Below are 12,616 nucleotides of genomic sequence, written 5' to 3'. Positions count from 1 at the left end.
AATGTTAATATATGTTTTCTCTGTGTTTTTTAACTTTATAGTGATTTTAACTTACACACTGTCCTGAAGAAGGTGACGACATAAAAATCACCGAAACGCTGCGTCGACAATATGTTTGTGTGATAAATTTGTTGTATTGTAAACATTTTTAACTGTTTTTGACTTTGTTAGATAAAATGCCATATGAATTGTTTTTAACAAGAATTTTTTTTTAAATAAATGTATAGATTTGTTCCACAAGATGGTATAAACAGAGAATAATATAAAAATAAAAATGTCTTTTTTATTCAATTTACATCATAGTGTGTACATCCTTATTAACTTCAGAGAGGTAATTTGAGGTATATTGAATTGGTTGTAAATTTGTTGATCCCCATACAACTTTGTTACGCAGATTGGCTCACTCTAAGCTACTTTCTATAACTCCCCAGAGACGAAGTCTCTTCTAGACTATAAGAAAAGGGAACTTGTATTTTTGTTGACTATCTATAACCCTTTCCCTTTTCACAAAGGGTTTCTCCTTCTTAATTGAAAGCTACAATAGCACAGTTTGTTAACTGAGGAGTGTTCCACTTCTACCTCTGAAGAATAAATAGAGGTGCACTAACAGGTGCGTTGGTCCTAAATAAACCATGGACCAATTCAAAGTCTTCAGTTTTTCCGAAGACCAGTTCGATAAATTAGTAAACGGAAAAAATAAAACTAATAATACTGTGATAATAACTGATACTGAAGAAGAAAAATGGAAGGAAATATGGAACTTAAAAAAGAAGGTAATAAGGACAGAGCTACATGCAGACTTTTTGGTTGAATATTGTAAAAAGGGATATATCCCAAAAGGCCTGCAAGTCAGGAATGAACCTAGTTTATTTACCAAGAACCAAAAATTTATAGAGACGTGGACGTTTATTGCCAATAGATGTAGCCAAGATTGGCTTCTCTTAATAATAGAAACCGCAAATGCCACACTAATTATAGAAAAACAAGAAATAGACGAAATGGAGAAAAAACTAAGAGAAAGTACAACACTAGAAGATGCTAAAAGTAAGTTAGAAGAAATTCAGGGAGACTTAGACGGATATAGGGATTATCTAACTAACAAAAAAAGTACTAAATTCAGAAAAGATGTAGAAAAGTATAGACCTGAAATAACTTACCCTTATCTCCAGAAAGACTATTACGAGAAACAAAGAGAGGAGTCTCAATACAAGCAAAAGTGGCAAACTAATAGAAGAAATGGTCCCAAAAGAGGAGTCACTTTCTCTGAAAGCTCCTATACGAGTACTGACTCTGAAACAGAAATCAACCCTGAGACCTCTGTCCCGAGAGATAATAGTCATGGTAATGCCAACAAATCCAATAGAGAAAGTCTGCCTTTTTTAGACAGACGCAAAACCAATCAAAATACGAACCCAGGAGGAAGAGCGAGAGGGAGGAACTACTACCCTCCGAACCAAGGGCAAGCACGTCCGTATATGAAGACCCGCAGCCAAAAGAACTGGGACTAGATCCTAAAACAGTAGTCATAAACTTATCCAGCAGAGTCTTAAACGATGATGAAATGCGGCTGCTGGAAAAAGGTTTAGGATATGCCATCGCTGAACCAGTTGATAAATTTAATCTTCAGCTGGATATAAAAAGCTTTTTCAGGAAAATTAGGCTCAATAAATTCTTCGAAGGAAAGGAAAAACCCCCTAGTGATAACAAGTCAGGTCTTAGGCCTAAATCCAAATGGACACCCACTGGCTCTATGGTCAGTAAGGAAGTAGACATTTTTGAAAAAGTTATAGAGAAAGGACTAGAAGACCTGTTGAAACAGAAATCTTGGGTAAAATATAACCTCACCAAAGACGAGAAAAATGCACTAGGGACCTTGCAGGAATGTAAAGACATCACAATAAAACCTGGTGACAAAGGTGGTAGTATTGTCATCATGGACACCCAGAAATATGAAACCAAAATGCAAGAAATGTTAAAAAATCCTTTGCATTACGCAACCTCGAACAAACAAGAGTGGCTCAATCTGAAAGTGACAATAATAAATAGATTAAATTATGCCCTAGAAGATGGAGTTATAAACCAACAGGAATTCAATTTCCTAAAAAATGAGACTCCAGTGATACCTGCAATTTATGGGCTTCTCAAGGTTCATAAAAACCTTAGGGATCCACCAATGAGACCCATCGTGTCCAGTCTCAACTCATTAACAGAACCTTTGAGCCAATATGTGGACAAATTCATTCAACCACTAGTAACCCAGCAAAAAGCCTACATTAAGGACACTACAGATATAATTAGCAAAATCGAAAATAAACCCTATGATATGGATAGAGAGTGGCTAGTGACTCTAGACATAGTCACTATACACGAACATCCCACAGCAAGATACGAAAATAATGATGGAAAATATTCTAAAGGGTGGAGAAGAAGAGTTGTCCGAACATGCACAATTTATAATAGACTGCATAGATATCATTCTGACTAAGAACATCTTTTTATTTAAAGAAAACCTTTTTAAACAAATTAAGGGCACTAGTATGGGCGCAACTTGCGCACCGAGCCTAGCTTGCCTTTACGTATCAACCTTCGAGGAGAAACATGTATTCAATGAGATGTCCCCCTTTTCTGAAAACATTAAAACCTGGTATCGTTTCATTGACGATGTGTTTTTCATTTGGGCAGGGAGTGAGGATGAACTAAAGGAATTTATCGAATGGATAAACCTTGGAGACAAGAATTTAAGATTCACCTCCACATATAGTAACCAGAGCTGCACCTTTTTAGACCTAAAAATCAAACACACGGAAGGCCGCCTAAAAGTAGAACTCTTCAATAAGCCCACTGACCGTAACACAATGTTACATTATGGGAGCTACCATCCATCCACCCAAAAAAACAATATACCATTCGGCCAGTTTTTAAGAGTGAAAAGAAACTGTACAGACAAAAAGGAATTTGAAAAACACGCTATAACTTTGACCAACAAATTTTTGGATAGAGGCTATCCGAAAAAAATGGTAAAGCAAGCATACAAAAGAGCTAAATATTTCAATAGAGAGCATATTTGAGCCCAAAACGGAACCCCTACAAAAAGAACAACAGTTAGTGTGTGTCACAAATTTCTCTAACATAAGTAACAAAATTAAGAACCTCATAAATAGGAATTGGAACCTACTTCAAAACCAAAACAGCGCACCCCTACCCAAACCAATATACGCTTTTCACAGGAACAAAACAATCAAAAATTGTTTGGTTCATACGTACCCTGTTGAGCAAAGAAGAAATAAACTGAGAACCATTGATGGTAAGACCCCAGCGGGTATCTTTCCCTGTGGTTCATGTAAAAACTGTAGCCAGATTATAAAGGGACCTAAAATCACATACAACGGAGTCACCCACCATCAAAATGAATTAGTAAATTGCAGGACTCCAAACGTAATATATATGATACAGTGCCCCTGCCAAAAAGCATATATAGGAGAAACCTCCAGAGAAATAAGAGTGCGGCTCAATGAGCACAAATCCGCCATTAGATCAAAACGGACCAATGCTCCTTTGACCGAGCACTGGGACACTCTGAAACACAGTGTAGAGGACCTCAGATGGTGCATCGTTGAAGTAGTTAAACTAAACAACAGAGGAGGTGATTTGGACATGAAAAGAAGAAAAAGAGAACAGTACTATATGTCCAAATTTAACACTTTTAAAAACGGCTTGAACAGTAAGGAAGAGTGGGATAGGATTATCTAAACCATGAAATGGGATCAAAACAAATAGGGATGTCCAAATTGAAAATGGTGGAATACAATAATACAAAGGAGCGAGAAACTGTTACCCTATCTCCCTTGTGTTAATAATAATAAGCAAATGGGTATATCTAAATTAGAGCCACAGGCCGGCCCGCCACCCCCCTACCAATAGCCTGACTACTAGGACTCCACATCCAACAAATAGGGAACCCTCTGTTTAGTCTTAAAGTTCAGGGATTCCTTAGAAAATGCTGGACCAAAACCATAACAATTTAAGAACAAATAACAAATCAATGACTATTATGAGATGAAATCCTGAATAGCCACTAAATAATACAAAAATATCCATCACAATAGATTATGTCATAAACGCAACCAGTTTTTCTGTCTCAATAATACTACATCAAAGTAGAACAGGCTAGAGTTTTACATCCTAAAAGATGGCCGCCACATTTCACCTAAGGAATTTCCAGCCGCGTATGAGTAAACATATCACTCGTGCAGGCGGCAGTGAATTTATTCCATTGTGATAAATGATACAAGTTGTGTCAATGGTAAATTATTGCGTTCCACTGCAAGAGTAGGAACAACAAACGGACACAAACCCGAAGCAGAAATAATACCACCAACACCTCTTAAAAATCACCGCCCCATCCTATCAGAGTAATACAATTTTTCCCGTGGGCGAGATAATAACATTAATCTCTGAGGCAATATTCATTGTAAACCCAATTTTTGTAAACCATAGTATTTGCGCCAACAAAAAATGGCCCAAGTAGGAATAAACACGTAAATAAACCCGTGGCCGAAAGAATTGAACGGTATAAAGTGACTAAAAACACAGTGTTAAGATGGCCGCCGTAATCGACAATAAAATAGAACCCGTCCTACTAAGAAACCACAGGTGCAATCATTTGACTAAAATTGACCCATTAATAGGCATATATAAGGACGAGAACAGGTAGGGTAGATTAAACACTATCGGCAAGACGGTCAAGACTAACGCCCGGAAAACGCGAGGAAGAACCATTTGCGGTAAGTAGAACCCCGTCCCGAACCCCCATAGAGCAACTAAGCCCAAACTAATGCTTTGGTGGTTAATAACTAGGACTGCGTTTTCACCAGTTTCTAAAAATCGCTATCCCTCCATTTTTTTAGATTAATAACGAACCCTTCCTGTGTTTCCTAAGAGAAGTTCGCCACAAAAGCAAGAGCGATCTTTTTTGGCAAACAGACACGTTTTCAGGTAAGAACCACCGACTCCTGAATAAGGGATTTAATAAACAAATAAGCCCAGTTTAATACCCAGAGTGGAATCTACATTTTCATTCTCCCGGTTTTCTTAAGATTAGAAAATTAAAAGTCAAACTGGAATACCTGGCGTAAAAAAGGAAGACCGTCCTCTGCATAAGGCCCGCCTACAAACTTTTAAAGGTACTTATTCTGTGTACCCCATATTGTAGACATTGGAAATAGAGAATAGCATTACTTTTTATATGGTGTGCTACGGTAGCTAAAAAACCAAATGAATAATATATAATATTTCCTGATAGGCACTATGATTGCATAAACCATCGGAATAACAGAAGAGTATTGATCCACTCCATGATCAAGCTTACAAATAAGGTAAAGAACTAATTAATAAGGCACATAGAATCTAACCAGAGAAGAAATCTTGGTGATCTAATGACCCAGTCTATCTCTATTAAATATTTCACAGAAAACGAGTTGAACCAGAAAAGGTCACATATCGACAACTTTTTTAAAAAAGCGACAGACCAAGTAACAGCTTAAATTTAGGTATGTATCAAGTGAACATACTTTAAATCAAAGTAAGAGCTGCAATATCCACACCAGGATGATCAACAGGTGATAATCTAAGTAAAATAGTTATCGCCCACCTTCTGCCCAAGATTAGAAAGCCTGAAGGGATGTAAATAAGGGGTGAGACCAAACTGAAGGTTGTGGGATTTACAAATATTGCATAGGATTGTTTTATTAAAATAAAGTAAACTTACAACGATAGAGCTTCCTCTTTTTTGGTTCTTAAAATGTTTTGTTAACATAAGAAGTGTCAACGAACGTATATGTTCTAATCTAACGAATCAATTTTCACTGAAGTTGGGATGCATAACTTGTTCACTCTATGAAGGCTACAGTTTAACTCTGTTCGACCACTGAGCCAATACACCAAATGTTAATATATGTTTTCTCTGTGTTTTTTAACTTTATAGTGATTTTAACTTACACACTGCCCTGAAGAAGGTGACGACATAAAAATCACAGAAACGCCGCGTCGACAATATGTTTGTGTGATAAATTTGTTGTATTGTAAACATTTTTAACTGTTTTTGACTTTGTGAGATAAAATGCCATATGAATTGTTTTTAACAAGAAATTTTTTTTAAATAAATGTATAGATTTGTTCCACAAGATGGTATAAACAGAGAATAATATAAAAATAAAAATTTCTTTTTTATTCAATTTACATCATAGTGTGTGCATCCTTATTAACTTCAGAGAGGTAATTTGAGGTATATTGAATTGGTTGTAAATGTGTTGATCCCCATACAACTTTGTTACGCAGATTGGCTCACTCTAAGCTCCTTTCTATAACTCCCCAGCAACGGAAGTCTCTTCTAGACTATAAGAAAAGGGAACTTGTATTTTTGTTGGCTGCCGTATATTCCACCTGAACTGCATCGGTCCTTGTAGGAGAGTAGGGTCTGCTATCCTATGGTCACCCCAATTTTTTGCTTTTTGCTTCACTGGTTTTCGACTTACTGAGGCTGTGGGCCTGCTAATCAGACCCCCAGCCTGCTGTTCTCTCTCTAAATTTATAATACATGTGCTATAGGTACATACCACAATTGGAAAATGGACTCCTTGTCAGCCCCTGTACCATGCACTATAGGTGCTCAGGGCATAGGTGCCACCAAGGCCTACCAGGGGCTGAAGCATAGCTTTTGCCACCCCTGGCTGGTTCTTAAATTGACACAACTGGCTGATCACTCACCTGGGGCAAGTGGGTTGAATCACACCTTGCTTAGATATAGTATACCTATATCTAAACCTATATCTGGACACATATAAACCTGTGAGCCACTCCTATGGAAGGCCTTACCAATCCCGGAGGCAGAGTGCGTGGTTTTATGTGAGATGTAGCTCTGGCATAAGCTGAGCCTGTCTGCAGCTGTCGGGAACAACTCCCTAAGCTGATCCGGGATAATGCCATACCATATACTCTTAAGCGCCTTATAATCCTCGCGGTTATATAATAACTTTGGTTTGGCTTTATCAAAACATGTCGTGTAAGGTGTCATACGAATTGGAATACTATCCCCTCGCCAGTTCTGGCGACGGGGGTAGCATTCCACCCTTCTAGAGGGAGAAGACATGTTACTTTACTGAAAGGCGGTTGATTTAAAATGAGCCTCAGATCCACAAAATGGATGCCTCTGCCACAGACACGGGTCTGGCCTCCTGCTGCTGACCGAAACTCAGCAAATGGTGGCCTGGACACAGGGCGGTGTCAAACCACTCCAGACAGGAGATAGTGGATTGTAGCAGGGAGGTTTCAAAGAAACCAGACACTGCCTGGGGAGCACAAGGCTGCCCCTTGCATAATCCAGCCAAACCCGTTCTGGGGCACACCAGCCCCAGTCCCAGCGCGGCCTGGATCAAAAGAAAGGGGTGTAACCACCCCCTTCCTGGGTCCCACCCATAGGAGGGGACCTAGCAGGATGTCCGCCCACTAGATTCGAATAAGAGTGGGAGCAGTGCCAATGCAACTCAGATCATCCTGAAGAAACATAAGAAACGAATTCTGGACCCTTCGACATCCTACTCAACGTAGAAGACTGAAGAATCTCCCTTGTGGTCAAGGAGTGAACACCCTGTGCAAACAGGCACCATCCAGCCCTCGACCTTTGCTTTGTTGCAGTTCCCGCCGGAACTCGAGCGACAGAGATCGACGAGATCAAGCTTGCCTGCCTTCTCCCAGCCCGATCCACAGTCCCTGCAGAGCTGAGACCCGTGGAGGCGACCGGAAGCGTGGGGCACACCATCTTGAAAAGGCCACGAGACGCTGACCGTGCAGCCCACGAGTGAACCTCGAAGCTGTACAGCGGGGTTTGAGAAGCCCCAACCCTGAGCTACACTTGCACCAAAGCTACCCCCTCCACACTCGACGAGTGCTGCGTGGGGCCCTTCTGCTTGTGTTGGCTTGACGCGTTGGCCCGGTCACTTGCCAGCTGGCTTGTGGCCCCTGTGCCGACGAAAACTTGAAAACGACTTGCTTTTCTGGTTGCTCCAGATCTGCACCAGCTCCTGTGAAAAGGAGCCCCCACTCTGACCCTACCCTCCTGGTCTGAGTGAGAAGCAATCTCCCGGTTCCGCGTGGATTGCTTTTGCCAAGTGCTGTTTGCTGCAATCTTGAAGCCGACGGTGCGGACGGCGAGAGCCTGCGTGGGACAGATCGTGACCTGCTCCTGGATGTCGCAGATGCCCCAGAGCCCACGTGACAGCGGAGAGAAGCCTCTCGACAACCATCTGATTGCGCCCAACATTGCCTGGTTCCGTCCTGGTTCCACCCTGGTCACTGCTGAGTGACCCAGACTCTGTCCCCTCAGCTTTCAGATTCATCTCGACTTCGATCCACCCTTGGATCACACCGGACACTTCTGCTTCCCATCGCCTGCAGCTTCTCCAGCTCCAAGCACCAAAAACCTGCGTGTCAAAACCCGACGCCACTTCGACCCTGTGCACCCACTTCCTGTGGATGAGGTAACATTGCAACGCCGGTGTCCCTACACTGGTATACACCTCTAGGGTCTGTGTCTTAAGTTTTGTTCCTCTAGGTTCAGCGGAAGTATCTTTAAACTAACTTTGTGTAACTTTTACGCACCATTGACATTGCATTGGTGCAAGCCGCACTTTACGTGCTGCACCCGAATTCCGTGGGTTTCTCCCGACTTCAGCATTGCTAGTCCTGACTGTTCCCAGCGATTCTCTAGGCCCTAGGCCTAACCACTGTTCGATTGGTATTTCTTATACCACTTTCTTACTATATGGTTTGAGTGGCCACCCGCCCTCATCCATAATTGTGCAACTTTGTATGTTATACTGTGCTTTTGATTTAACGCTTGTGCCCCTTTCCTCATAAAGAGTACTGGGGATTAATTTAGAAATAAACACATATATTTTTATAATATATACTTGTGTGGTGTCCTTTCATTTCGTATTACAGGATTTTATGTGGTAAAACAGCTTGCTTAACACGACCTCTTAAGTTAAGCCTTTAAGGCTGCTTAGTCCATGCAACCCCTAGGATAGCTTGTCTAACAAGGTTGACTTACAACCAGACATCATAAGGGATTGTTTGGACTGATACAAGGCGGTTCCAGAATTGGAAACACCACATATCAGGCCAACTTCTCACAGTCCTCCATCATTGCACTTATCACCTCCCAGCTGGACTACTGCAATGCTTTGGACTTCAACATCAATGCAGCATCACTGGGCAAACTGCAGATTGTACAGAATGCAGTGGCCAAGTTGATCCTTAACATCCCCGAGCACCAATTAGACGAAGAGGAGATTTGCACCTTGCACTGGCTCCACATTAGGAAGCAAATCTCCTACAAGGTCAAGAGCATCGTCTTTAAGGCCCTACACAGCAAAGGCTTGTTACAGTTGAAAAACAGTTCAAATGGTATATCTTCGGGAGGACCCGGTGATCCTCCATCCAGAAAAAACTGGTCCCTCCAAGATTCCGCAGGCCAGATAGGGCGGTCGCTCCTTTTCTGTAGCAGACGCCAAACTTTGGAACTCTCTGCCTTCTGTCATTTCCAACGTTCATTTTCTTCTGTCTTTCAGAAAATTGTTGAAAACATGGGTTTTCTCATCCTAGTGGTGGCTACGTGCTACTTTCTTCTCCTCCGTCTGCCCAGCTTCTTGAAACCTTTGGGTACTAGCATGCTCTACAAATGGTATTCTATCCTGTATCCTATCATCTCTATAAACAGTGGAAGATGCACTAGTAAAATGCAAGCATGCCAACATCTTCAAAATGCTCAACTGACCCACCACTTGGCCCTCTCCTATCACCATTGTAGACATTCTGAAACCACCTACAGAGGTCAAAGTGTGTGTTGATCCCCGCTTTTCTAGTCGCAGTTTCATATGGGATCATCGCATCACCAAAACTAATAAAAGGGTTGTGAAGGTACTCCAAGACCGACAATAATATGTGGTTATTGTAATAGTGGTGTTTTTGTATGGGGGGGGAAGTGTTCCTGACAACTGGAATGACACAGTAATTTAAAAAAATCAAACACACAGATTCGGAAAACTCATTAAATTGTAGTAAATTTAATCCTCGTGACTCCCTTTTGGGTAATTCTATAGAATACAGCAAACTGTACATCTCCGGGGAAAATAAAGAGTAAAAAAAAAATCTTAATCCGTTTCCACATCTGGAAAAAGACATTAGTCATGTCCCTTGTCTCCTGAAGGTCAGTGAGGATCTGAATACACATCTGTACATGGAGTATTTATTCAACAGACAAGGGTCGTCCTAGTCTACTAGGGGGTTTTCCTTTCCATTAACATGATCTTAAAGCATGATCTCTAGCTGTTGTTGCCCCCTGGTGCGTCAGTCTAGTGGTCTATTTCTCTCAGGTATATTTTCAGCACTTGCACAAACTCATACTTCTGACTTACACGGAGTCTGGTGTATGGGCTCGGTATAACAGGGTCTGCATAATCAATCGCCCTGATTTCTAAATACTGGTGCAGAGTGGGCGCAAGAGATCAGCGCTTTCAATGCTACTCGGGTCTTGACACAACTTGGAGAAATGACTGAAAATGAAAAACACATATATCTTTCACACAAAGCAATGCTCTTCCTTCACATGATAAAACAATCAATGCGGTCATAATACTGTGATGGGTAAAGTACCTAGAACCTGATGGTGCCTTTGGCCTCATTTACAAGTGAGTAGAATGTCTGGATGTCTGATCCACCCTCCTCTAGGTTTTCTTGCCTCATTTATAGGTGCAAGAACCTCTGTTTCAAGGGAGGCGACACCAGCTCCGCTGTCAGATACACAGTGAGTCCCAGTGGCAACGCCATCAGACAGCTAGCCGCGTCTAGGGTGGTGCTTGCGATGACATGCCCACCTTTGTTTTCCTAACTGACAGGAAAAAACAACCACTGTCTTTGAATTTTTGTTTAAAAAAAAAAAGTCCCCGCTTTGGGTGTTTGGATTTGGGAAACAGCTATCAATTGGCCTGTGATGTCACCATGGCACGGTGGGCCGGCTGCCATAGTGCATTTTGGCAATGGTTATCCAGCTGTGTCAGTGGAAGTCTTTTGGCATAATAAGGATGCTGGACCAGCGGAACATGTCAATATGGCGGGTCATCCACTGCAGCTCAGGCAGAGGAGTATGCAAATACTTTTGGAAATTTGGGGGTTTAGTTATCCAGGGTGAAGTCACTGAAAGGAGCTGTGCCGTTGACCCAACCCTATCACCTGGTCTTCATCTGTGGGCTGCGGCGTGGTCACGGTGGTGGAATCACTCAACCCCGTCCTGGCCTCAGAAACTTCACTTGCGCAAGACTGTGGGCCAGAAGCACCAGTGTTTGTCAACAAGAGGCCATCAGATATCCGGCCAGACAAGCTCTTTGTATCTAGAGGAAAGAAAAACAAGAGAAAATGTGAAAAATGTGATTATGTTGATTAAAAAAATGTGAACAGTTAATCACTGAAAACAGGAAACATAACGAATAGCAAATGTATTAAAAAGCAGGTACATATTGGCATAATCTCGAAAGTACATTTAAAGGGTCGTAAGTCAGGACTTGGACAGAGAGAGTCTGCCATTCATCTTTCCATGAGCGCCAAAATAGCTGTCACTATGGCAATGAAGGAGTTGTTGAACATAGCTTTATGTAAGAAGGTGTGGCCTCTATGCGCTAGATACTGACCATGGGTACCTGTAGTCACCGAGGGCAACACAGTAGCGGGCCGGCTCGCATAGAGGGGGGCGGTGGGGCCCGGGAGGGGCAAGGGGGAGGGCGGGGTTAGCAAACACGGACATACGACGGAACGGATATAGTAAATAAAACCCCATTCGGATCCACTGTATGGATCGGTCACGTGATTATTCATTATTAGTAGGCGACAAATATACGAATGTAACAGAACCGGGCAGCCCGAATTTGCCTAAATCTGAGTAAACTGTGACCATGCAAAACCAGCTCTGAAATAATGCTTAATTTGAGCCGGTGCGGGCCACCGGCATTTATTTATGGGGACCTGCACTCATTTTCCCATCAGATATTCCGCGAAAACAAAAGAGGTAAAGACACATAAATAGCAAACCCACAATTCTAAAATATGGAAGTTGACATACATAATTGACATTATGAGAAAAAAAATCGTCACAAAGGGAGATAGCGGGAGCGAGTAAGGGGCGGATAAAGGCACGGGGCGTTTTCTGGAAGTGAATTAAAAAGCCCTAAGATGAATTGCACCGGCCGCCGACTTTAGAGCAGAAGCTTCGGCCACCCACACTTTTACAAATGAAGCACTGCTTGAAGCACTGTACTGCCTCCAGGTGGATGCAAGGGTCACGTTCGCAAGGCCTTCTGGGGTTAGGGCCTCCCACACGGCAAACGATACCACCCTCGGAGGTGCCCAAGAGACTCTTGGGTGCAGCGAATGCAGATCTGATCACAGAACATTCAAACGGGGAAAGCACAGAAACAGAACTCATCAGGGTAGATTACAACTTCAGTACTTCATGGACAACCTGAAAACAGATGTGTCCCTGCAAGCCTAAAACTAGGGAGGGACTGGA

At 42.1% G+C, this 12,616-nt stretch overlaps 1 protein-coding gene across 3 annotated transcripts in view; it reads right to left on the bottom strand.

The window, feature by feature from the left end:
- Nucleotides 1-12,616, bottom strand: part of LOC147729286 (intraflagellar transport-associated protein-like) — a 262,017-nt gene that overhangs the window by 125,038 nt on the left and 124,363 nt on the right. For all 3 annotated transcript variants that reach the window (XM_086959599.1, XM_086959601.1, XM_086959600.1), the window contains exon 3: nucleotides 11,287-11,444. In XM_086959599.1, the coding sequence (XP_086815725.1) occupies nucleotides 11,287-11,444 (158 nt within the window). The remainder of the gene's footprint in view (nucleotides 1-11,286; nucleotides 11,445-12,616) is intronic.

The sequence above is a fragment of the Lissotriton vulgaris genome, chromosome 2_2 (genome assembly GCF_964263255.1).
Source record: "Lissotriton vulgaris chromosome 2_2, aLisVul1.2, whole genome shotgun sequence".
Lineage (NCBI taxonomy): Eukaryota > Metazoa > Chordata > Amphibia > Caudata > Salamandridae > Lissotriton > Lissotriton vulgaris.
This window is presented reverse-complemented; position numbering and strand designations above follow the sequence as displayed.